At 36.4% G+C, this 26,616-nt stretch overlaps 3 protein-coding genes across 3 annotated transcripts in view; all 3 read left to right on the top strand.

The window, feature by feature from the left end:
* The first annotated feature begins 1,064 nt into the window (after positions 1-1,064).
* Positions 1,065-7,848, top strand: LOC140161736 (uncharacterized). Its single transcript, XM_072185034.1, has 6 exons — positions 1,065-1,092; positions 1,618-1,884; positions 4,188-4,244; positions 6,578-6,694; positions 7,159-7,272; positions 7,748-7,848. The coding sequence occupies exons 1-6, from the start codon at positions 1,065-1,067 to the stop codon at positions 7,846-7,848; spliced, it is 684 nt and encodes a 227-aa protein (XP_072041135.1).
* A 2,902-nt stretch (positions 7,849-10,750) lies between these two features.
* On the top strand, positions 10,751-25,630 carry LOC140161735 (uncharacterized). The gene is made up of 12 exons (XM_072185033.1): positions 10,751-10,772; positions 11,748-11,873; positions 12,025-12,144; positions 12,530-12,652; positions 12,923-13,045; positions 13,504-13,629; positions 14,269-14,382; positions 14,844-14,957; positions 20,230-20,316; positions 21,307-21,420; positions 22,841-22,951; positions 24,228-25,630. Exons 1-12 carry the CDS (start codon positions 10,751-10,753, stop codon positions 24,233-24,235), a joined length of 1,188 nt encoding a protein of 395 aa, XP_072041134.1. The 3' UTR covers positions 24,236-25,630.
* The window catches only part of LOC140161734 (uncharacterized), a 52,842-nt gene continuing 50,662 nt past the window's right edge, over positions 24,437-26,616 (top strand). Inside the window, exon 1 of the mRNA XM_072185031.1 lies at positions 24,437-24,546. Coding sequence (XP_072041132.1) covers positions 24,437-24,546 — 110 coding nt within the window. The remainder of the gene's footprint in view (positions 24,547-26,616) is intronic.

The following is a 26,616-nucleotide window of genomic DNA, read 5'->3' as shown; positions in this document are numbered from 1 at the left end:
GTTTCCACCTATTGCTATGGTAGTTAATCCAATCATCACGTCACTTCGCCAGCAAATAATGATAGGACTAACATTGACACCATCTGTTGACTGGTAATAATATGCTATTGTTTATCCCTCGACCGCATATTGCTTTTGTCACATAGGCCTATATCATATGGTGTTAATAATAACAACTTTCTATTGTTTTGTTTTTTTGTTTGATTATAACCTCCCCTTCCGTACATGTACCATCAACATGTATTGATATACACCATTATATTTACCAGGCATATGCCAAATATCTTGTAGTTGAATGATACTTTTTCATGTTTTTTTGAGCCATCCCTTATATTCCCGTGTGCATATTATCTTCTAATAGTTTGTCTTTAGTAACAACACTGTTTAAGGGCTGGGGTATGAACGTTTAGACAGTATTTATTTTGGGACATTAGAGCACATCAGACATATCGAATTGCATTCTGAATACGAAGAATGTCATGCTGATATCAAATAATTTTGATTTTTTGAAATTCGCAATTTAATACACATTTTATGGCAAATCATTAAAAATTGATATTTTTAATATTTAACAGTACTTGAAGTAAACTTTATAATCTGATGATTTATACTTAAAGTGTATGTAGGTGGGATGAAAAGCCGACGATCAATTGAAAATTTTCACCTTTCGTATTGAAGATATGGATTTTTTTCCCCAAAACACCGAAAAAATTAGGTCTTTTTGGGAAAAAAATCCATATCTTTAATATGAAAGCTCAACATTTTCAATTGACCGTCGGCTTTTCCTCCCTGCTACATACACTTTAAGAATATATCATTAGATTTATATAATTTACTTCGAGGACTGTTATATATCAAAAATTTGAAAAATATCAAATTTTTATAATTTGTCATAAAATTTGTATTATATTGTGATTTTCAAAAATGAAAATTATTTGATATTAGAAAGACATGCTTCGTATTCAGAATGCAATTCGATAAGTCTGAGGTTCTCTCATGTCCCACAAAAAATACTGTCGAAACGCAATAAACGCTCATTTTAGATCCCTTAAGAAGTTCATAAAATGGAACGACTCAAATTCCTTGTCGAATGTATTATACTCCTTATACGGATAGAGATGGAGCATTCTGGCCGATTATTTTTCAATCCAAAAACATAATACATTGCCAGAAGTGGTGGCGAAATGTCACGTTGAGATAAAAACATTCGTCGTCTTCATCGTCATCATCATCATCATCATCATCACCATCACCGTCACCGTCACCATCATCATCATCATCATCATCATCATCATCATCATCATCATCATCATAATTCTGAATATTATATGTTTTTCTTATGTTTATTTCTTGTAATATGTATTTTAATAACTTTTATGTGTAATAATAGTAAATAATTTTTTGATGTTTTAATATTGTAAAAAGTGACGCAATTTGGCAATTTGCCACGATGTTATTTTCAATAAATATGAAATGAAATGAAATGAAATCATCATCATCATCATCATCACCATCATCATCATCATCGTTGTTGTCGTCGTCGCTATCGGAATAATTGCTATTATGGTTGTAATTGTGTGCATTTTGTATTATTATTCTTGTTGTTTTATTTTTCAGATCCAAACATCATATTTGAAGGATGGACAGTAGCTTATACTGACCCTCTTCTTGTGGTATGGTCCTGGCCCGAGATTCCAGTGAGTGGCTTTCAGATTGAATATAAATCATCTAATACCGATGAATGGAATACCGAATTTGCCGCGGAAAATGAAAGGATGTTTCAACTGTATGGCATATTAAGAGGAGAACGGTATTATGTACGGATACTCATTATTCCAATCATCCGCACCATCGCCCCAACTACCGTATCCTCGACAGAAGAAGGTAGGTTAAAACTATAGCTTGAATCCTTCCAGGCCCGGAACTGCGAGTCTGCGACGTCTAAATTACCCGCAATCTTTTACGTTGCCACAACCCGATGACCGTGCGTAGATGTTGAAGGACTGGAGGATGAAAGCCATACTATAACATTTTCATACAATATAGATTGGCATTTCTTTGCCATAAAATGTTAGTTTTTACTGTCAGATATATCCCCTTTTATTTTTGAGCCGAACAACTACGGCCAAGCAAAGCAAATTGGAATTTACTACCAGCGCATATGTCGCCAATACGTACCACTCCTTCGGTTATGTTATGGTACGACCCTTTGTTGTGTAGATCAGCGTCCCGCACGCCGTGTACGTACTGTGTGTTATGAACATCGTGTATGCGTTCGACTAATAATTCCATCGTAATAATAAAACGCCGGTTCCATCGTTTTATTGTAAATCTCGGATTTTGACAAATTACAGCACCTAGAGTCTAGATTTTTGCAGGGTATATTGGTTTAATAAAGTACAATATAATCGTGTAAAAATATGAATTTTAAAAAATCAGTGAGGGCGTCCTCCTCAGCAAATGTTATAATATGGCTTTAAGTCTAGGTTAATAGGTTAAAACCCCAAGCCCCTTAATACGCGGATTTAGGGCTTTTCTACCGGAATTCAATTTGTGCCGAAATTCCTTCCCACAATGCAATATGCGTATTGCATAACAAAGAAAATTGGTTAACCTCCGAACGGTATCTATTGTTATGCAAAACGCTTATTGCATTGTGGGAAGGAATTTCGGCACAAATTGACTTCCGGTAGAGAAACCGTAAATCCGCGTATTCCGCCATAAGGCCAATGATAACATGTCCAAAATAATTGTACCAGTGTGGCTCGTGTACCGATCGACAGCTTTACCCCGATTTACCTCATTGTTTAGGAGATACTGGTATCATACAACATCTGTTTTTCTCATTACCATCCTGAAATTTGACGTTCCAAATCGATGTAGTTCCGGAGATATCGTGAAATAGTGTCGATTTGTGGTTGCCACGCTATCAGTGTGGGTATATTTGCAGAATTAAAAAATCAGACAAGCTTCGGAAACATTCATCACTGTTGCTAAGGAAATGGTGGTGAATCGGGGCTGAAACTCATTATTTTCACCCCTTTTTACGACTCAGTCATGTCAGTTCGTGGGTTCACTAGATTATATTGTCCTTTTGAAAAGGAAAATTTCAGGGGTGGACTCGTGATATTTCAAGGGCGAACTCATGACATTAATCGTAATACATTTTGTATAACATGGTGAACACCACTAGCTCACCTGGGTTTCCAGAGAAAAATATATTTTGAATGAGCGGTTTTTGGTGCACTCCATTTATGCCGGGAAATTGCCCCAAAGGAAAAGTAAAATCACATTTCATCATCCATTTCAGGCTGATTGTCACAATTTTGCTGCACTCCTTGAGCCCCTGGTGCATGCAACAATATAATGGGTTATGTTGAGGAAAACCTTCTATGGGCCTATGGAACATTTAGCCGGATAAGACATATTGCAAACCTGAAGAGTCATTAAAAGTTGCACCAAATTGCTGATGACAAATCATAAAAAAGGCGGAAAGAAATGACTCTGTCAGCTTTTTGTGGTAGTGCGTATTTCCAGTCCATGAATAAGAGAAAAGAATAAATAAATAAAATGTCAATCATTTTCAGTGCAAAATTACACAAAGGCTATGGTAATAACTTTAAAACCAGCTAGATTTGTAGTACATTTGAATCATTTAAAGACATTTTGGCAGCCATTTTTTCAAAAAGCTCCCTCTATCACAGCTTTTCGGTTACAAAAGTGGGTTTGAGTCAATATGACACCATATTTGCAAATAGAATAAAATAAAAAATCGAAACAATTACTTCAAATTGCTGTTTAAATGCCATTATATGGGATTTTAAGGCATTTTGGTGGCCATTTTAAAAAGCGCCCTCTATCATTGTGTTTTGTTTTCAAAAGTAGGCTTGAGTCAATATTACACCATATTTGCAAATAAAATTAAATTTTAAAAAATCTCACAATGACGTTAAGTTTCTATGAAAATGCCATTATATGGGATTCTGGCGGCCATTTTGAAAAATGCGCCCTCACTACGAATTTTTTTTTATTGTATCACTCTCCATGCCATAGCAATAAGTATTGAATATACTTCAGCTTAGTTATAATAGTTAGAACAGCCTCAGATTGGGGTCTAAACCTCACCTTCAATGGTGTTTACTAATAACACAGTGTAGATGATGAAGGATTCCTGGCATTTTTTCCAGCTCGTATGCCACCAGATGTGACAACCACCGCTCAAGCACCAACTACTCAGCCACCAGGTGAGTAATCTAATACATGACAAAAATACGAAATTGTTCAAATAACCTCTGAAGCTGGATCTGATTGGATTTTTCATGTGCAACCGACACACTTCCCCTAATCGTAGAACCCTCAAAACCGTTTCTGAAGCTCACAATGCACCTGTCAAATGCAACCCCGGCCCCTGGGTACCCGGGGATGACCCGAGACTTGACATCATGTGACCCTGAATTTGACTCAAAATTTGTCCGGGGAGGAGCCAGGTGTTGACCGGGACTGTTTCAGGTTCAGGTTCAGGCGTCCATCAAATGATAAACTTTTATTCGATCTCTATCGACCCCTTCCGGGGTATGAGGGATACAAACATAATTACAAATACAATGTAGATGGCGTCTTATACAATTACTGGTATAGACCAATCCGCCGGCGCGACTGGCCGTATGAGGGCAGTACAACATTGGCCTTTACTGCGGTGTTCCTGCTACGATACACCCCCGGGAATACACCGTGGTTCACGGTTCATTATTTAGCCGTTTTCCGTGATATTTATGATAGTATGGAGACCCCACGAAAGAGGGGATCTTATGGCAGACATTGTCAGAATATTTACCAAATAACAGTCCTGATGAAATAATCGTTTAAGTATATACAGTTGAAAAAGGTTTGATTAAAAAAATAAGTGAACTCAAAAGTCCGCCCTAATATACGTGTGTGTGTCTTCTTTGCGTATTTCGGAGCAATTCAACTTAAAATCAGACTGTTAGTGATGGACCTCAATGCAATGTAGAGTGCCGTCGCTCAACATGACCGTCGGTAGATCTTAGACCGTCAGTTGGGCCAATGTGGCTGTTCCCGGGGGAACTCAACCTTTGAAGTGACGGTATGTCCTGTCAATAGGCCCCTCTTTTGAAGTCGAATATATCCGATGACCCCCCTTTTTAAAAGTCATACCCGCAAAGTGTCGACACCCTGTATTATAAAGATTTTTGCCATGCAACTTAATACTCCGTTCATGCCGTTGGTGAGCGACGGGCGATTGGTATTTCACCGAACGCAAGAAAAGGAGTCCTATATGACTGGCTAGATCGCTCAGTGCTGAAGTACAAACTCAAAATGTAGAGATGCATTCAATTCGATAAAAACCAATATTCTATTATTGACGCAGATAAAGAAAGTTGCATAGTGTCTCGATAGCTCTCGATATAGTGCATTGTTTTATAGACTTGTGATTTAATATTCTATAGAGCGCGTGGATCTGAGCTTTATATGATTTTAATTCTCAAACAGTTGAATATATCACAATTTTAATGTACGATTTAAAAATCGTAATGTATAAAATGCAGTAAACTATATGCGTATAACGACAACAGCAATCGCCTATTAGGGGACCTGGGTTTTACCTGACAACAAATCGAATTTTCTTGTAATGGCAACATCATGGGGTACTGAGCAGGCGCAAATCGTAACTTACGTGTAGAATAGAAACTCTGTGGTATCTCATATCGTGTAAATGGTATGCTTAGCCTGAGTCGCTCGGCCTATCTCGAACAAAATCGCCATGCGTAGCTTTTGAAAAACGAGAGAATTCGCCGTACTATCACGGCAATTTTTGACACGAAGATATGTCCGGTACCCAATGACCCCTTTTTACGAAAATTGTATCATCAAAATGTCACAAAATAATAATAATTCTGTTATTTATGTAATTTTTATTGGAAATTTGTGTCAAGAAATAGAGTTTTCTACCCGATGATCCATTTTTGACATTTTATACCTATAACCTCCTTTTTACACTATATTATACCCAATGACCCTCTTTTCCATTTTGTTTGTACCCAATGACCCCCCTTTTTAAAAATAACGTTTGTATCGATAGGCCCTTACTTCGGGACCCTGGTAGACACATATACCCGTCACTTCTAAAGTTGAGTACCCCCGGACGTTGCCACACAATAAGTTAAAAGGGATTTGTGATCCACAGCCTCATCCCCCCACTTTTCTCAAAAAAAGAAACCTCTGGCTGCATAATGTTTATGTGCAAAATATTTCTTGCAGATTAATTCGTTTAGCAAAGATATCGTGAAATTTGAATTTCGTTCTGGTGCACCAGAATGAAATTACAACGCATTGTCTATGGAGCAGTGTAATACACAATCATGCATAACTCGCGAACGCAAAATCGGAATCAACTGAAATTTTGGGAATAGGTTTTTTTCGTAGATATCTACTGAAAAATGTCATAAATAGAGGACGCTAGGATCACGAAATACTCCTTTAATAGCATACAAGTATTAAGACCGTGACGGAACATATTTCAATACCAGATGTTGCATTGTCTCCGTTATTATTTCAGATATAAATGAGTGTGATAGTGAACCGTGTCAGAATGGAGCGACTTGTTATCAGGGAGTTATGGACAGATATTTTTGTGACTGTGTATCGGGTTATATTGGAACTAATTGTGAACTGAGTATGTATGCACCCTAACACACATGTACCCCTACTCACACCCCCTACGCACCCGAGCCCACCCACCTTTAACTAAACCTAAAATACATCCACCCCTCATACCCACTACGCACTTGCAAAGGAATGCAACCGTGGACCCAAACAAATTATACACTCCCACAAACCGAAATTAACCGACAAACCGAAGCCACCAACCGAACGCATCAGACCCTTTCCAATCGATGTGGCCGGGTCCCCCTAACCCCAGCAAATGTGGACATTGGTTTAAACGGCGAATCATGCGCTGTTTTGCATTTTGAATGATTCCCGTCAACCGTCACGTCCTCGTTTGCAGTACCCGTTTATAGGCGGTAAAAACCTCGGATCAAGGTGCACGTTTCAGGTCTTTATTAACGCACACCTCACCCACCTGCATACAATACACACAGTTCTTTATTTCTTATCGCTGTTTCTTAAATGTTTCAGATATAAACGAGTGTGATAGTACTCCGTGTGTGAATGGGGGTAGCTGTGTTGATGGTGAAAATGGTTATGTGTGCCGTTGCAATGACGGCTACAACGGAATAAATTGTGAATTAGGTAATGTTTTATCAGCCTGTTTGTGTTTGTACCTTTCTAGTTTTTGGACATCATAATCATCATCATTGTCATTAGCTGTCATTATCATCATCATCATCATCAATTTATCATCACCATCTTCTTCAACATCATCATCATTGTCATCATCATCACCCTCGTCGTGGACTTCATCTTATTCATCCTCTTTTACTTCATCTTTTCTTCCTCTACTTTATCATCGTTATCAACTCATGAAATAGATGCATTTGTAGGATTGTAGAAATTAAACTTGATTAGATTTTTGATTGACAAATCCAAAAGTACTCACTCGTTTTAGACTTTCGCCATCTTGGCTGATGGCTTCTTCAGAATGACCATTGGGATCCACTTTTCCCGCGGGATTGACCGCTGTTTCCGGCGATTTTCTCATCCCTCGGTGGCTTAGTTGTGTCCTCTTCTAGTCTTTCTCTTATGATCGCCATTGTCTCTTGAATAGGTGTGTTTGTGAATAAGGCGACTACGGGGTCGTTTACGAGATTGGTTGTAAAGGGTGCGACAAGTCATACATCGGCGAGACGGGCCGTCCATTTGGAGTAAGGCTTAAGGAACACCAGAAAGATGCGGAGAAAGTTGCAAACAGGAAATACACCAGAAAAAACAGAACAATGTCAACCTCGGAACAAAACAAATCCGCGATAACCGACCACATCGCAATCGAGAACCATGTCATAAATTGGGATGAGCCTAAATTACTTGAGAAAGACGGCAACCAACAAACTCGACTGATCAGAGAAGCTATTTGGATTAGAAGGCGGGGGGACAGAACAGTCAACAGGGACATCGGGAGTTACTCTCTAGACCATGTATACGATCCACTAATACGAACTAAGCCACCGAGGGATGAGAAAATCGCCGGAAACAGCGGTCAATCCCGCGGGAAAAGTGGATCCCAATGGTCATTCTGAAGAAGCCATCAGCCAAGATGGCGAAAGTCTAAAACGAGTGAGTACTTTTGGATTTGTCAATCAAAAATCTAATCAAGTTTATCGTTATCAACGTTTTTCAACGGATGAGAAACTGTAACCAACAAAGAAAATTTGGACTAAATTATATTTGTGTAATTTTCTGGCTTATGGTGCACTATCCACACTCGCAAATTCGATGTCCAAATCAACTGGACTTTTGGGAATGAGTTTTATTCGTGGATCACTATTACAGTGGTCAAAAATTAAACATGCTCTGATTTCACTCATTAGCATCTAAAAGTATCCGTCTGATCATAAGAATCATAAAAATATAAAATTTGTGCGTATACGGCCCGTGGTTGTGGAGTTATATGCCAGAAGGGTCGAAGGTCAATTTCCAAGTTGCACAGGGGTCAAAAATTAAAGTTGCTCCGATTTTCATGAAACCTGTGGCAAGTTGTTTGTCTAGCAACAGGCAGTAAGAAAAAGATAGGTTTCCACTCTCTGTGATGTATGGTTACTTTGGTAGAACTGATAACCCTATTATAGACCTGCAACCTTTTTACCACGTAATATATTAACTACACATCACATTAATATATATGTTTTAGCTATTTTTAACATATATTGTCGTTTCTTTATTAACTTATTCATCTTTTTCTGCTTTTAGTAGCGATTTTTAATCTATAAACTGAATATTTGTGTTCAAATTGAGGGCGCTATTTACATATATTTCAAATTTAATTCAGCCAAATAATATAAGTTATCCCTTCAGGTTTTTGAAAATGTCCTTCTATTTGTTATTATTTTTTTGGTCTTATAAAGCCACTATAACACTATAATAAGATGAACACACGATTTAAGATAAATATCGCCATCAGTGTTCACTTTTTCTTAAAAATTACGTAGTTTTACATGCCATCAAACATTCGTATCTTTATTTCTTAAAATGTCTTCCTTTCTTTTTTTCTTTATATGTCTTAAATTATATCAGAATTTATGGGAGGGGCTTATAGATTAAAATCAGTGGATGGTGAAATCCATCAGAATATTCCATGATTTTTCCTTTGGGCATCATAAACCTTTTTAAGTTAATGCTTTTCTCTCCTTTTGGCAGATGCCTGTTCCTCATCGCCATGTTATTGGGGTGGTACGTGTTATGCACATGATTTCGGATTTCATTGTGTGTGCCCAGATGGCCTTTCTGGAGCTCGTTGCGATGAAGGTTAGTAACAGCATAATATTTGCTACCAAAGGGCATAACCTGTCATATAATACAAAACATTACAATTGCATAATGCTGAGGTGCATCTGGTCGTTTAAAAAATATTAAAAAATGAATCACATCCACCCAACTATGTAATTTTGAGACTGAGACTAATTAAACAGTTTAACTTAAGTTAACTATTAACCGAGACTAATTAAACAGGTTTTTGATGATATCTTCGGAAATACACCGAGTTGGAACTTCTAATTTCAATATGATACTGGGAAAAATAGGGTCTTTCATTTGAAATCAATATATTACATGATCATGATGACTATCAATAATAAAAACACTGTAGACTACCAATATCACGCTGTATAAATATCAGTAATTCCATAAGCAATTAGTCACATTTATAATAAACATGTACATGTTCTTTTGCATGAATGATTGAACGGGACATCATTTTATGTTATGCGAAAGTTTTAAAGAATTCGATTTGCCAAATATATCAGGTCACCTTCCTTTAAGGGTGGTCTTAACCCTGGAATTAAAAGTTGGTCAAAATTCAAAAAAACAAAAACAAAATAAAAGTTAATAAAAATTAATTTAAAAAAAATTGGGTTAAAAAAAGAAGCTGTTTTTAGGATTTTCTCCAAAACTGAGCATTTTTGCCCAAATTTGGCCTCACAGATGGATTAATCAAGTCATTTCCATTCTAAATATGTATACTTTTATATACTTTACTAGACCAACAATTTAAGACCACCCTTATTGTAATTTATTGACCAATTTGGATCATAACTTCTACTGCCCCTATTTACATGACACTGTTTTTTTGTGGTCACCTCATTAGGCGCACCTAAGTTGAGTTGTGAAAATGAAAACATGGTCTATGGCAGAAATAACGCAATTACACACACCAGTTGAAATCCTTACAGCGTCTGTGGAAGTGATTATCTTAATCTCCCATACAAGGGGCGTAAATTTCAATTTGAAATTCACACTCACTGTGTAGAAGATTAAGGTCATAAATTCCATAAGGGGTGTTCGGATTTCAAACTGAATAGCCCAAGCAACCAACATGTTCCCACATACAGGTGTTTATTGTTATACTGTTTTCTTTGTATTTATTGAAATATCCAGATGTGAACGAGTGTATCTCGACATATAATTGTCAAGCTAATGCTGATTGTGTTAATACAGATGGAAGTTACACGTGTGTATGCAGAAGTGGATTTGTTGGGGTTGGGAATGTATGTTATGGTAAGATGGATTTGAAATACTTATATATACTGCTATAAAAACACACAGAATAACTGCTACAATGTGTAATGCCACAAATAGCTGTAAGTGACAATTAACATCACAATATCGCCCCATGTGGGAAATATTTCTTTTTGCGGTTATCCATTACAACAAGGAAAAACAGATTTTTAATGTATTGATTGATATTTGAATTATTAAACAAGTGTAATACTTTTAGCAATATTTTATTACACCGAGTTATTATTACTCAAGTTAAATACTTCCAGCATGACACTGTATACACCCAAATATATTAAAAATGCAACCAAATGTATTAGAATTACACCCAAATACATTAAGAATAGCCCTAATGTCTAGGAATACAACATAAATGTATTAGGAATACACCCAATGTATTAGAAACACACCCAGACATTTGACAATTAATTCGACAGTATTTTTTGTGGGATATGAGAGCACATCAGACATATCGAATTGCATTCTGAATACGAAGAATATCTTTCTGATATCAAATAATTTTCATTTTTTGAAATTCACGATATAATACAAATTTTATGACAAATTATTAAAATTTGATATTTTTCACATTTTTGATATTTAACAGTCTTCGAAGTAAATCTAATGATATATTCTTAAAGTGTATGTAGCTGGGAGGAAAAGCCGACGATCAATTGAGCATTTTGACCTTTCATATTGAAGATATGGATTTTTCCCCAAAAGAGCAATTTTTTTGGTGTTTTGGGAAAAAAAATCCATATCTTCAATACAAAAGGTCAAAATTTTCAATTGATCGTCGATCAAAATTATTTGATATCAGAAGGACATTCTTCGTATTCAGAATGCAATTCGATATGTCTGATGTGCTCTAATGTCCCACAATAAAATACTGTCCAAACGTTCATACCCCATCCCTTAAATGCCTCAAATAAAGGTCACTTTCTGGAAAGCAGGTTTAAACAATGATCCCCATCTGGGTTATATACAATTACAATAATATTTTATTGTTGTAATAACTTTAATACTGGGTCAAACAAATATGTTTCTTTATTTTATAGATAACAATGAATGCCTCATCGGAAGCCACAACTGTAATCCAAATGCAGCGTGCACCAACACACCAGGGAGCTTCGAATGCACCTGTAATGAAGGTCTGTCTGGAGACGGCGTTAACACATGTCAAGGTAAGGACTGCTGCAATTGGACTGGAGCAATTTATGACTCTTTTCATTCATGACATAAGTTCTAACATGCAGAGTATGCATGATGTCTTAACAGAAAGATTCATTTGGAATATATTATATATACTTTCAAGCTTTGAATTTTGAATTACAGATTATGACGAATGTTCATCTGATCCATGTCATGCATATGCCACATGTGTCAACACTGAGGGAACCTATGTATGCTCATGTATGGAAGGCTGGTATGGGGATGGGGTTGTATCATGTGAAGGTAGGTTGTTTAAGTTGGGTGTGTATTTATGTGTGTTTATGTGTGTGTGATTTGGGTGTGTGTGTTTGACATTCGGGGCTTGACATGAGCTTACAACTAAGATAATACTATTCTAAACAAAGTAGGTATATCGTCGCTGTCCTGGCAAAACTTCCAATAGCTGCCATGTGTTAAATATGTACAATATATTATATTTGTATGATGTTTTGCCAGAATCGCGACGATATTTGTCTTACAATAGGCACAGTAATTACGGTGATAACAACTCTTTCAGTAAATATTTACTTATGCCAATTACAGGCCACAAAGAATGGAAATTTGAATAATTAAACTAAAAGACAATATTAAAAGTTATTTACTATCATTTTGATTATTCGTACTCTAGATACAAATGAATGCTCACAGGGCGTGGCAGGTTGCGATGTGAACGCAAGATGCCAGAACACTATTGGAAGCTTTGATTGCGTATGTGAAGTTGGATATTGGGGTAATGGACAACAGTGTCAAGGTAAAAGCATATAAATTGTCTTGAAACTAGGTATATCTAAAAAAAATTGTCACTTTCTTTCCTTTTTTCCCTTTTATCCTATTCTTTTTTTTTGTCTATCCTTCTTTGTTCTGTCATTCTTTTATGCTTTTTTGTCCTTTGTTTTGCCCAGTGCATGCATTCTTCATGAAAACACAATTTTGTCCAAGGTCATAAGAGGTCATAAGAGTCATACAACTTCATTCTGTCATACTTATATTCTAACTTGTTATGCTGGTTATTATTTTTTAGATATCGATGAGTGCGTAGACGGTTCATCTATTTGTAATCTATACGCTACGTGTACGAATACACCAGGCAGCTTTACATGCGAGTGTAATGAAGGATTTGACGGGGATGGTGTAACGTGTTCTGGTAATACTTTTGTTATATAGATTTGTTTATGTTATTTTACTTAGTAAAAGAGTTTCCCCAAAAATTTTTGCTGGACAAAAATGACGAAAAGGAACCGCTGCAATAGATTTTGCCAAATTTAGCATAAAAATTGCAAGTTCCGAATTACAATATTAATATTAGACATATGTTTCTCAAACAAGCAGGAAAGTAAATGCTTATAGGTCTTTAAAATTCCTCCCAGTTAATCTACAAAGCAAGAATGTGGAAAGGTGTCAACCAGACAATATAATTGGAAAATGAAACAACTTGGCTCAAACCATCCATTCTGAGTGGGTGCAGCGCGATCAGATATGGTATCCTTGTGCCGGTGTGATTAACTAAAGCTTGTACTTTAAAAAGGTCTAAGCCATCACTTCACGTAGGCTCCATTTCTCAATGCTTGAAGCTTTATAAGTATCTTTATAATATTTCAACAGATACAAATGAGTGTTCAAATGGGGAACACAACTGTCATGACGATGCTACATGTACCAATACCGATGGGTCCTATTCATGCTCATGCAATACTGGGTATAGTGGAGATGGTATCACGTGTATAAGTGGTAGGTAAAACTAAATTAACCCTAAACTTACTAACAGTAGTGTAGCCGGAAATTTTAATGTGAGGGGGCAAAGCCAAATTTTCGTCCACATTTGTCATTTTTTTGTCAACTTTACTTCCTGACAATTTCCTGTGTGGTGGGGGTTGGGAGCAATTTGCCCCGGCTCCTCCCTGGCTACACCACTGCCTACTAAGGGTTAGGTGGAGGTTTTGCAAGATAACCTCATGTAACGTGGCTATGACATCATAATGTGAACGTAACCTCACAAAAAGTTATTGTCAACTAAAATTTCCGTGGACATATTTCCTGCCAAAGATGAAAGGAAATGTATAGTTTAACCTAAGTGAGTAATTCCTGGTTAGGGCATTTGCAGTGCCGTTATTATCCTTTCATAATCGAAGGGAAATCTAGGGGTGGGCAAAATATTAGAGAGACCTTCTTCATAAAACCATAACAACAAGTCTACTGGGGCACAACGGGGTTGCGAGTCAGGTCCAGTCGTACGGGATGCAAGTGCACTGCCTTATTTTGCATACTTGTCGAACTATAATGATGTGATATTTACCTGGCTATTACTTGCATATCTACTTAATAAATTGACCTAGTTTAATTCAGAAAATGTTTTTTTTTTAATTTTAGATCTTTGCGGTGCAGGTTTCTTTGCCTGCTCAGCCAATGGACCATGTATAATATCGAGTCGTGTTTGTGATAACTTTCCAGATTGCAGTGAAACATACATGGATGAAATACATTGTAAGATAAATCAAATTTATCAGGAAATGCAATAAGACCTATTAATATAGCGTTCTTAATAAAGCGTTCTTAATAAAGCGTTCTTAACATGAAGAATGAACCAGTCTGGTGAATGAAAAATTATCAGAAATCAACCCCTTCCATACTTGAGCAATAAAAGCATACAATAACTATGTGACTAACATCATTTATCCAAATTCTTCCTCAAATGCCAAGCACTTTTGGAGCCTTTAACAGTAAGAAAACTGAGAGTGAAAGCTTCTAACTGTATCAAGTACATTGTACCGTATATTTTGTAGCAAAAGATACATTTGGAAGTAAAATCACATTTCCAACATAAGTCTCTATTAGCATAAGAATGTCATTTGATATCTGCAAAACATCCTGTACATGCCAGCTATGACAAGGTTTAGACAACAGTAAGTCAACGTAAATAACAATGAATTTAATAATTCATCTAGGTCGATGTCCAGGTGGCGACCGTGAATTCCGATGTGGTACCTTAAGGTGTATTGATTCTGACCTGGTTTGCAATGGGCAAAATGATTGTCGGGACAACTCCGATGAAACAAATTGTAAGATAATTTTATATTGCCTTTGTAATTTAAAAAGACCTGACAGCTATTAAAGCGTGTTTTCATTCAAAGATGGAATATAAAGGTTTGCTGGTGTGTAAGATACGTTATCTTCTTCCTCATCTTCTTTGGCTAGTTTGTGTGCCAAACAATCAATATCGTTTCCAATTATTTAGGAGGTTTGTTTTACTGAAATGTATCTTTTATTTTCTACTCATAATACCCGTGACTCTTCACCCTCGTCCTACAAAAGGTCATTACATACCCCCAAACGTAACCAACTCAAAGACATAGTGCCCAATCAACTGAAACATGATAATACATGCACAATATTAAAAATTATTGATACAACCTGCAAACCTATAAAATTATCTCAAAGTATGGCGAAGGCACTTTATCTCGATTACTCCTCTCCACCCAGGTGTATAAATGGGCACCGGCATTCTTAAATGCTGGGAAGGTAACAGACTCGCTGTGGAGCAGGTGTATCGATCCCCCTATAGCAATCATGGAGGAGTCTGGCAAATGAAAGAGAGATGGCCACTCCGGTTACTGTTTATACAGGATCGTCTCCTTTACCTTTACCTTTACCTTATGTATAATAGTCATTATCCTTTGAATGTTATGTATAATAGATATTTTAATGGATGTGACACGATCTGCTCCATGGGAACCAAAGGTGGCATTTATTTATAACGTATTTTGTACTATTTGTTTATTTTTGCTTGATTTGTTTCTAAATTAAGGTCCGACCACAATGAAAATGGTGACTACCACACAATCAGTTTTGACACATGAATCAGGTAATTATCATCTAAGCATTTCTTTCTAGTCAGTGTGCAAACTTTGAGGAACAATTAAGCCCTTAAAACGAAATTATGCGCGGTAAAACAGATCAAGAGTAGGTGATGGTTGAATAAGGGCCCTACTAGTATTGCAATCAAAACAACACGACAGTGATTTCCACAGTGATAAATGCAGCAGCGAAGCCACTGTGATTCCGATAGGAAAATCGGGGGGAGGGGGGGGGGTAGTAATTTGTGGTGGCATAGAGGATGTCGTAAGGGTAGAAACCTGGGCGCATCGGGGGGAGAAGGACAGTGCAAGATGGAACTTCATCATGGAGTGATGTTGAAGTACTTCACACATATAAATAATGCCTGGTGAAAAAGCGAGATCACAGTGATTCCGAAAGATGGTATATGCAACTGGCAACTTAGGATTCTCAGTTGTTTTTACATTAGCGTTTACATTTCACTTTATCCATTCTTGGCCTTTGGTAACAATAAACAAGTATCTTCATAATATTCAACAGATATAGATGAGTGTATAAATGGGGAGCACAACTGCCATGCCGATGCTACATGCACCAATACCCTTGCTTCCTTCTCATGTTCATGCAATAGTGGGTATACTGGAGATGGTATCGTGTGTACTGGTATGTTAATTTAAATTAATACTCCAATAAATACTTTTATTTTAAACAATATTAAATTTGAGACAACTTTACTTAACCAAATTAACTTGATATTTCAACAGATACAAATTGTAAACACACATGCTATGTCGATGATTCATGTTACTTTTCATGTGCATTCAATATTGGGTACAGCGCAATCGGAGATGGCATCACGTGTGTCGGTGTCGGTAAAACTCAAAATCACATTCTAAGCCATCACTTTACATAGGCTCCATTTTCTAATGCTTGAAGCTTTTATTTGACCTTACTCATATCCGTTATTTTAATAAAATAATTATCTTTGTAAGTATATTTATAATATTTAACAGATGCAAATGAGTGTTCAAATGGGGAAAACAACTGCCATGACGATGCTACATGCACGAATACCGATGGGTCCTATTCATGTTCATGCAATATTGGGTATAGTGGAGACGGTATAACATGTATAAGTGGTAGGTAAAACTAAATCAACCCTCAACCTACTAACAGTAGCGTTGCCGGAATTTTAGCATGCGGGGGCAAAGCCTAATTTTCGTCCCCATTTGTCAAATATTTTGTCCCATTTTAGTCATTTTAAGGACTCTTTGCCATCCCCATTTTACCCATGATAATTGTCGGGGTGGGGGGTGGGGGGGGGGGGCAGTTTGCCCAAGGCTCCCCTGGTTACGCCACTGCTTACTAAGGGGGAGGTGGTGGTAGAGGTGTTACAAGATTGCCTCATTTAACGGGGCTATGATGTCATAATGTGGGCGTAACCTCGCAAAAAGTAATTTCAACTAAAATTCCCATGGACATTTTCTGCTAAAGGAAATGTTATAGTTTAGCCCAAGTGACTGATTCGTGGCTATTGCATTTGCAGTGCCAAAGGGACATCTAGAGGCGGGCACAATATTTAATAGAGAGACCTTCATAAAACCATACAACCATAACAACCAGATTATTTGCGCCCAACGGGGTTAAGGGTCAGGTCCATACGTACGGGATTCAAGTGCATTGCCCTATGTTGTATGTCAAACTATAATGATGTGATATTTACCTGGCTATTATTTACATACCTACTCCATGAATTGACCTAGTTTAATTCAGAAAGTTTTTATTTTTTATTTTAGATCTTTGCGGTGCAGGTTTCTTTGCCTGCTCACCCACTGGACCGTGTATAATATCGAGTCGTGTTTGTGATAACCTTCCAGATTGTGAAACATACATGGACGAAATAGATTGTAAGATAAAATAGATTTATAAGGAAATAAGGCCTATTAATATAGCGTTCTTAATAAAGCGTTCTTAAAGGCACATTCAGTGATTTGTTCATCCGGACGATCGAAAAAAATCATCAAAATTCAGATTTTTGTCATTGTCATAGATGTGCTAACATACCCTGCGAGTAGTTCGGCCGAGAGGCAAGTATTTAAGACAAAATAAGACATTTGACACGAATCTGTAATTTAGATACTGACAGTATCTGATGTATTTGAATGGTGCTTCAACTTCGTCCGTACTGATGTTTTCTTCGTTTTTTGCCAAATTTGTCATTTCAGTAAGTACCAAATGACAACTTGAATGACTTATCCTTCACTTTTAAACAATTTATAAACAATTTATTTTTTTACACTTGCGCTGGGATCACTGAATGAAGTATAAACCTCAGGTGAATGAAAAATCATCAGAAATCAACACCTTTTATACTTGAGCAATTAAAGCATACAATAACTATGTGACTTGAAGCGAAATCACATTTCCAACTGTCTTTATTTAATATAGCATTAGAATGTCATAAATATCTGTAAAACATCCTTTACATGCCAGCTATGACAAGGTTTAGGCAACAGTAAGCTACAGTAAGTCAAAATGATTCACCATGAATTGTAATAATTTATCTAGGTGCATGTCCAGGCGGTGACCGTAAATTCCGATGTGGTACCTTAAGGTGCATTGATTCTGACCTGGTTTGCAATGGGGAAGATAATTGTCGTGACAACTCCGATGAAACAAATTGTAAGATGATTTTATATACATTGTCTTTGTAATTTAAAAAGACTTGCTGCAGTTTTCATTTAATTCGAAGACTGAATATAGGCTTCTACGTCTTTTCTTTCTCATCGTTTTTTAATTATGTAACTTTTCCCAATTATTTAGAGGCGTTTTAATTTATAACTGAAAGTAATGTAAAGTCTGCACAAAAAATAACGCAGCTGTTATAAATACGCTTATAGCTTCAGAACTACTAATTGATTTCAAAATATTTCGTCGACATATAAAGAAGGATGATTTATTTTAATACGCGCATTTTGATATCCAATTTGTGAAATGTCGTTCAATATTAGAACACAGTAGTGCTTTTAAATTCGGGTATTTTTCTTTAAAAACACTGGTGTGTTGTTAATATTGAATGAAATTAGACAAATGGGGTATCAAAATGCGCGTAAATAAATCACCCTTCTTTCTATGTTCAAATATTGTGAACACAATTATTAGTTCTGACGCTATATAGGTATTTATAACAGCTGTGTTACTTTTGAATAATGATCACTGATGTGAATGATGACAATTATTGTTTGTTATTGATTATCGCATGTTTTGATCTCCTCCAAGAGCATGAAACAAAAAGTATAATTCAATGAGAGCCAAACAGATTTCCTTTAACGGATACTGAATACAAGGCAATAGGATTTTAGGATTTTACTGCAACTTTCACATCCAGGGTTATGTTCATTTAAATGTACGCTGCGACATCAATATTGGGACCATTGCATCAAATAAGGCGTCATAATGCGCAAAAATAAATTATGCGTCGAATGCATATCTCAAATTTGGCATATAATCAACCATTTTGGGAAAATGGTCATCCATTAAAGGGGTAATTATTTTTGTAGATGTTTATTATGGTACATGCAATATGTAGGAATCATTGGTACATGTTTTTTTTAATAGCATGAGAGTGTCTTCTTTAAATCTTTAAATGACACAGATATTAAAGAGTTAATTAATTATAATTTTGTGACTTTTCCCCTATGACAATTCTGTTTATTAATTTGAGAAGGGTGCGTACTTTTTTTCCTGGAAAGGAAATAATATATAGTGCAAATAATATAATAAAGCTTAAAGCAGTTAAAGGAATATAAAAGTAATATTCTGATACCTTCTGATATTTTGACACTCCCTATAACGTGTTTAAAATTGTTTTGTGATTAGTTCATAACCACATTGTCCAAAGAATAAGGGAAGAAAGGATTACTCAATACTTTTTTTATACATGTATTTTAAACACCTACCAATAAGTAATTATCCCCCTTTATGAATGACCATTGTTCTAAAACGTTTAATCATATGCCAAATTTGGGATATGTAGTCGAAGCAGAATTTATGTCGAGACCATTGCCCCGGGGACCATTGCAACAGATGCGGTGTCATAATTCGCAGAAATAAATTCTGCTTCCCATGCACATCTCAAATTTGGCATACATTCAACCGTTTTGGAATAATGGCCACATTATTTAGCTCATTATCCATTAGTGCCCTGTTATCAAGGACAGTCTGTGTCGCTCAGTTGCTAGAGCGTTCGCCCGACAAGCGAAAGGTCTTGGGTTCTAATCCCCGCACAGGCAGGTATGTCCGGAGTTTTTTCTCTGGTTTATCTGCTGCACGTCATGTTTCAAATGTAATTTCATGTTTAATTGTGCCAGTGTGCGATAATTAATTTGATCTCGTTAGTTGGTATAAAGAGTGTACGATGCATGAACCTCTTCCATTGTTTGCATGGTAAACTATTAATTGATTTGTTTGATCTTTATTGTTGTATTGTTGTATAAGGTCCGACCACAATGCGAATGGTAGCTACAACAGAACCATCCACAACAACGAAGCTTAGCACAGCAGAACTTCCTACAACAACTGAATGTAAGTTATTACATGCTGGCAAAAATAATTAGACAAAAATTAGACAATATTAGTATTATAATACTAGGGATTTTTACGTAGTAAGTGTTGTATTTTACCTTTGGAATTGTGAAGTTTAATCACACTCTAAGCATATATATATAATCCAACTACCATTTTCATCATAAGCCCCGGAGGATAAATTGAAGTGTATTTTAGGATATATATATAAACATGCACGTGACCCATGGGCACGACATACCAAGGCCAGCAAGCGTGACCAAATCCTCATCTTATTGACTCTTTCGATCATTATCATCAAATTTAAGTATTAATTGAATAGCAAAATTATTACATATGGGGGATTACGAATTTGTAACATGTTGTATAAAAAGAACATTTTTGAAATATTTGCCGACGGAAAAATATTTATTGACGGAAACGTTTTTAATCAAAGTTGAACAAAATAGATAATAATGATTACCAGTAGTCTCGTGTTGTTTACCTCCATTGCATTTAAATGTGCAGGAAGACCACTCGCTATGTAGAACGTCACTCCGAGACTTACTGTCTACAAGCTGTTATGGCACCGCGGAGGTGATCACGTGCATATTTATAAATACGTATTTATAAATATAGTCGAAGCACACTAGACTGGGAGACATATCGGGGAGAGACTGAAGAAGCACAAGTCACCATTGTCACCCTCCCTCAGTCCTAAACCCTATGCTCTCTAAACACACTGCTATTGCAAATCATAAGACATTAATCTTCTCATGATAATGTTTGTCAGGGGGGGGGGGGCGGTGATCAAATTCAGTTTATACTTGTTTGATTGACAACTGATCAGATACTAGGTGCATTATAATTTCAAGACTGCACCTGTTTAGTGTGTGAAATAAGCCGGATGCTTTGGAAAAGAAAATTTAGTAAATATTTTGATAATTATTTTGCTGGTTCTGCTAAGCACTATTTTGCTCACTTAATTAGATTTAATTGTTCTTATTTTAGATCCTTGCGACACAGGCTATTTTCCCTGTTCATCTCATGGGCCATGTATTGGAGACTGGTTTTTTTGTGATTCATTGGTAGATTGCGCAGAAACAAAGGTTGATGAACTATATTGTGAGTACCACAGTATTGGTTTTCCAACTAGGACATCCAACAACCTAATAATATTCATATCATTTGATACTGATCATGATGCAGACATCTAATCGTATCGTTTGCCTATGTTTTTTAGATATCCAAGAACATCTTACATAAAACTATAATAACATTGCATTGTAAAATTGAATTGTAAAACAAAGAGAAAAGCATTTGAACCTTTTTACACGAAATGCATATCCCAAACGCGCTGAACAATCTCATTTTTGACACTGCATTGAAATGTGAGTCACTATTTCAATCATTCGTATAGGTCCATGTATGGCTTTGTTATCGCTCAAAATATATGCACGATTTACGAAATTGGGCTTTTGAGCGATAACATAACCCGACTAAAATGCTTATGGATGGTAGCCTATTATACATTGGGCTATTCTATTTAAAATCCACACAACCCCTGTGGAAGATTTTGGAAATATCTTCCACAGAGGGATAATGTTTTTCAAATGTAACTGGTCAAGGTTAATCATTTTGAAACCCATACTCCCCATGTATTATGGCTTTGCCTATATCTTTCACAGCTGGTGTGAGTATTTCAAATGGAAGTTATCCAATTGTCTATTGTATTCAAAAGTCATATTCCCTCTGCGGAAGACTTTAAGCTAAATCTTCCACAGGGGTAATGTGGATTTTAAATGGAATAGCCCAAACATTTACACCTTTGTCTTTTACCGCATTAATACAAAATCTATTGTAAATTTTTGTTATACTGAATTTGCCTTTTTCTGCGAGTGTCTCGAGGATAAAGTGTTGGTTATTATTAAAAACTTGAAACTCTAATGAACTTTTTTTAAATACACATTGTTTACCTTGTTTATCTAAGAATTAAAATTCACTGACATCTAACAGATCCTCACAGAAAATATGGAATAGTGACCCTTAAATATTTGACATTTCCTTACCAAATTGATCTGATTAAGTAATACAAAAGTATTTGACAATTAGAGCCAACATAACTGCTAACGACCGCAAAATGATGTGCGAGCCGTTGAGTACAACCAAACATCTTTAGTTTGTTTTGCCTTTGCCTAAGCCTTAAAAAGTAATGGCGTAGCTTAGGGCTGTGTCACCCTGGGCCAAGGATACATAATGGCGCCCCCATTTATGGAACACTTACGCCTGGAGCAAACACCACTTATTAGGGGCCTACTTTTGGTTATATTGAAGTTAAATTTCGGTCTTAAATTGATCTTTCAAGTGACTATTTGTGACTTTCATCGCTTGGATGGGGCGCAGAATCTTGCTGAATTGGTCAATTCTGCGCCCCTAAGGTGGTACTCAGGACACTTGTTCTCCCTGCTCCGCCCCTCGCTATGCCACTGTTAAAAAGTGCCATTCTACCTCGTTAAAACATGTCGAACATTTCGAATAATTCTAGGTCCATGTCCAAGCGATAACCAAACCCGATGTCGCAATTTAAGATGTATCGCTGTTAATTTGATTTGTGATGGCAAAGATGACTGCCGTGACAACTCGGATGAGATTAATTGTAAGTTGATTTCATATATTTGTTTCTTCATTCATTCATTTATTGAACATCGACTAACCCCTATAAGCAAGAACGTACAGTAAGCCAAAGAATTAAGGTACCAGTTATTTTCACCCCCTGAAAATCCTACAGAATGACCAATAGCTGCATCTTTTAGGTCGAATTTAAGACCTGATTTGGTCAACAAAAAAAAAGACACGACGATCCGAACACACAAGGAAGATGCTAATTTAAAAGTTGCAGCTTGATCCATTGCATGTCCTATTGATCTGTACACAAAGCCAGAGGATGATTTAAGCACTTCCCACCACGTCATTGTGTTGACTTGCGGTTAGCACAGCTGTGTGAGTAAACATGACACCACTACTCGCACATTGCATTGATGGGCATGGTTAAATTTGAATTTAGACTGATATATTTACAATAAAAACGCATTCAAAATGCTAGTCGATTTCACATTTTATGTTACCTACAGAAGGTGTGAATTATCCTTTATGCATACATCACTTTTGTTCTGAAATCGACCAAGTAATAATGACACACGCACACTTCTTAAACAACATCTTTTGCACAGAATTCAATGAGATTTGAAAAGTAAAGTGGCAGTTGAAACTCTAGTGATAACACGTTTGCAGTGCATGATGGGGCTTTCTTAAATCATCCTCTGACACAAAGCGTTCGCGAACATGAGAACTAGCGCCGTGCTTCCATTGATTAGCACGTTAAAACTAGCGTCGTGCTTTCATTGATTAGAACACAAAAGTGCAACTTTTGATTTCGTTTCTTTATTAGGTTTTAGATCACCATTCTCAGCCAATTTCAACAAATAATGTCTTAAATTAGAGCTCAAGAGTACAGGTATTAGTTGCTGGTTTTAATTTTGACATAATAAGTCTTTATGTAGGATAAATAGGTGTAAACACAACTGGTACCTTAATTCTTTGGTTTACTGTATACGTAACGTTTGTATGTGTATAACGTTGTGGGGAATAAACCCCATAACGTCGCTTTGTACGAGTGAATACCCACATAATGTCGGTTTATACCCACATACACACTGCCCCACAACGTTTACATCAACTTCCACAGCGTAAGCATGTTCTTGTTTTTGTTCTTAATGTTTATTTTTTGTTTGTCTTCTTTTTTTTCTCTTCTGATACTTATCATTTTGATGGTATTGTGTAAGTTGTATACAAAATTAGAATCTTTTGACATTTTTATATACCCTCTTATTTTAGTTACTTTTCTGATCTTGTTAATTCCACTGACATTACAGGTGACTAAAGATAAGTCAGCATGGAAACCAAACATCATACACTAGGATCCACAACATTCTCATCTATCAGGGTCACAGTTCTTTAACCCCAATCCATTTGCACATTCATTGAATGACGTTTGAAATTTTGAGTACAAAAACTCATACTCTGCAACTTGAGGTGAAATTTTGTGATTGTTTAATTGAGGTTATTGAATTATGCCATTGGGATGAGGCCATTGTGGTCCATAGCGATAACTACATTGTACTCAGCAGTAGCAGCTGTAGCAGCACAGGGAGAAGCTTTATACACAATTCTTGAAAAAGTATACTCGATGTGGTGAGGGATTTGGATTTGCGGACAGTGAATCAAATCTACTCCCGATTCCAGGTTAATGCAGCTCTAATTGTTTGGATTTAAAAAGCATTATCCTGTTTTGTATATAAAACATAGCTAAATCATAATCATTTAATTTAGTTCTAACTTATAAAAATTTAACTTTAATGTGATCGCGAGGAATGGATTTACGATTACCAATTGAACACTTATTTAAACGTTTCAATGCACCGGAACAAATGTTGTTATTGTTGTTCTACCCCCTCTCCTGGCAGCTACAACCAACGAAATTAATAGTTGGCACACCTTGACAATATGTTGGAACTCTTCATTGCCGCTCTGATAGTTCAGTGAAATTAGTATAACTATGTTTGATGAGAAGTACATACCTTCTCCTTTCCCATTCCCTCCCCCATTCCCCCTCAATCAATGTTGGGGAGACTGGAGAGCCGACTGGAAAAGGTTCTTTCATCAACATTGAACTGGAGGAGAGGGGTGGCAATTTACATTTTAGTATGCCAGAGTGTGACAACATTAATTTCTTTGATTGTAGCTTCGGCTATTAAATACATAAATACGCACGTGGTACATACTAAGAACATTAAGTGCGACCAAATCCTCATGCTATTGACCACTACACAGAAAATGCCTATGGACTGTGTAGATCCATATCATTAGTTATTTAGTAATAAACTAATTACCAAATGATTACACCTGGACCCTTTCACCCTCGTCCTATGACTTTAAGAGGGGTGGAAGCACAATCCAAACAAAAGGCATTGGTGCCGGTGTTCTAAAACCCTGTATAATAGCTCAATTTGCTAATCTTAAATCCATTCCTTCCCCATAGGGGATGGAGGAGCTTGAGGCACAGTGAAATTTATTATTTTATGCAAAAAAATTAAAAACTGGTTCTGCAAACCGACCGTGATTCCATTGGGTTACATTTTCGTAACAGAGGGTCGCTCAAAATAGGAGTTGGATTATAACCGTCTAAAAAAACCATTTCTGTATGCAAGACACAACAAACGGTGATAAAATGGTTTCTTTGGGATTATATTTTTACTGTTGTATTGTAAAGAAAAGGTATACTAAAAAAAGGGGGGCTTTTTATTTTTCCATTTTTATCGCAAAACCGGTGTAAATACCCATAATTAGAGCGGTGTAATCGTATACAATAATACCTGGAAAAGGGACAATTATATAAAGCATCTCAACTTCCTAGACATATTTTTTAAAGAGTTATAACTGAATTTCAAAAAAAAATTATGTATATAATTGAAGACCCCTCAAAAAGGAAGCGGGAGGGGACGTGAAACATGTATATTTTTTATTTGGCCTTATGATATGTCTAAAATGAGATGATCGCGTAGCGCTAAACGGCAAAACCGATTTCACCAAGCTACTCTCGTGGGCGTCTGACCTTTTTATATGGGGTATGTATACGTTGACGAAGTTGTGTAATAATCGGATTAACTACCATAGCAATTAGGTGAAAACAATTTTTAAATATACCGCGCTGCTCTGGTATGTTTACGCGGTACATCTGCATTGAACCCATATCATGTTGATCACTCGCACCTGTAAGATTAGTATCTTTGAAAAGACCGGTACTGTAGTGTAATGTTATTTGGTTGACAAGAAGAGATTTATTTACATGCAAATGGTAGGCTGAACTATTGGGTCCACAACTTATAAGTTCACCCCTTATAAGTTCCTATCACATACACAGGTGATCAATGCAACCTGCGTGTAGTGAGGCGCTATATATTCAAAATTGTTTTCACCTGTTGCTATGGTAGTTAATCCGATTTATTACGTCACTTCGCCAGCGTATATGGGTATTTTGTAGTTTAAGTATTGAGGCTTGAATATTGTATATTAATGTTTGTTTAGATAGCTTCATTTATTCATTATGGATCAGGCATACGTGTGTAAGGAAATCATAGTTTCAGACAAATTTCATTCAACCAACTATGAATTCCAGGTATACTTCATAAGAAGGAAGAAAGTCTTCGTTAGTATTTTGAAAATAACTTGATTTTTCTGAAAAAGTCCATGTCTTCTTTAACA

The sequence above is a fragment of the Amphiura filiformis genome, chromosome 10 (genome assembly GCF_039555335.1).
Source record: "Amphiura filiformis chromosome 10, Afil_fr2py, whole genome shotgun sequence".
In the NCBI taxonomy this organism is placed as follows: Eukaryota; Metazoa; Echinodermata; class Ophiuroidea; order Amphilepidida; family Amphiuridae; genus Amphiura; species Amphiura filiformis.
The sequence above is the reverse complement of the archived record's forward strand: the minus strand, read 5'-3'. Positions and strand labels throughout refer to the sequence as shown.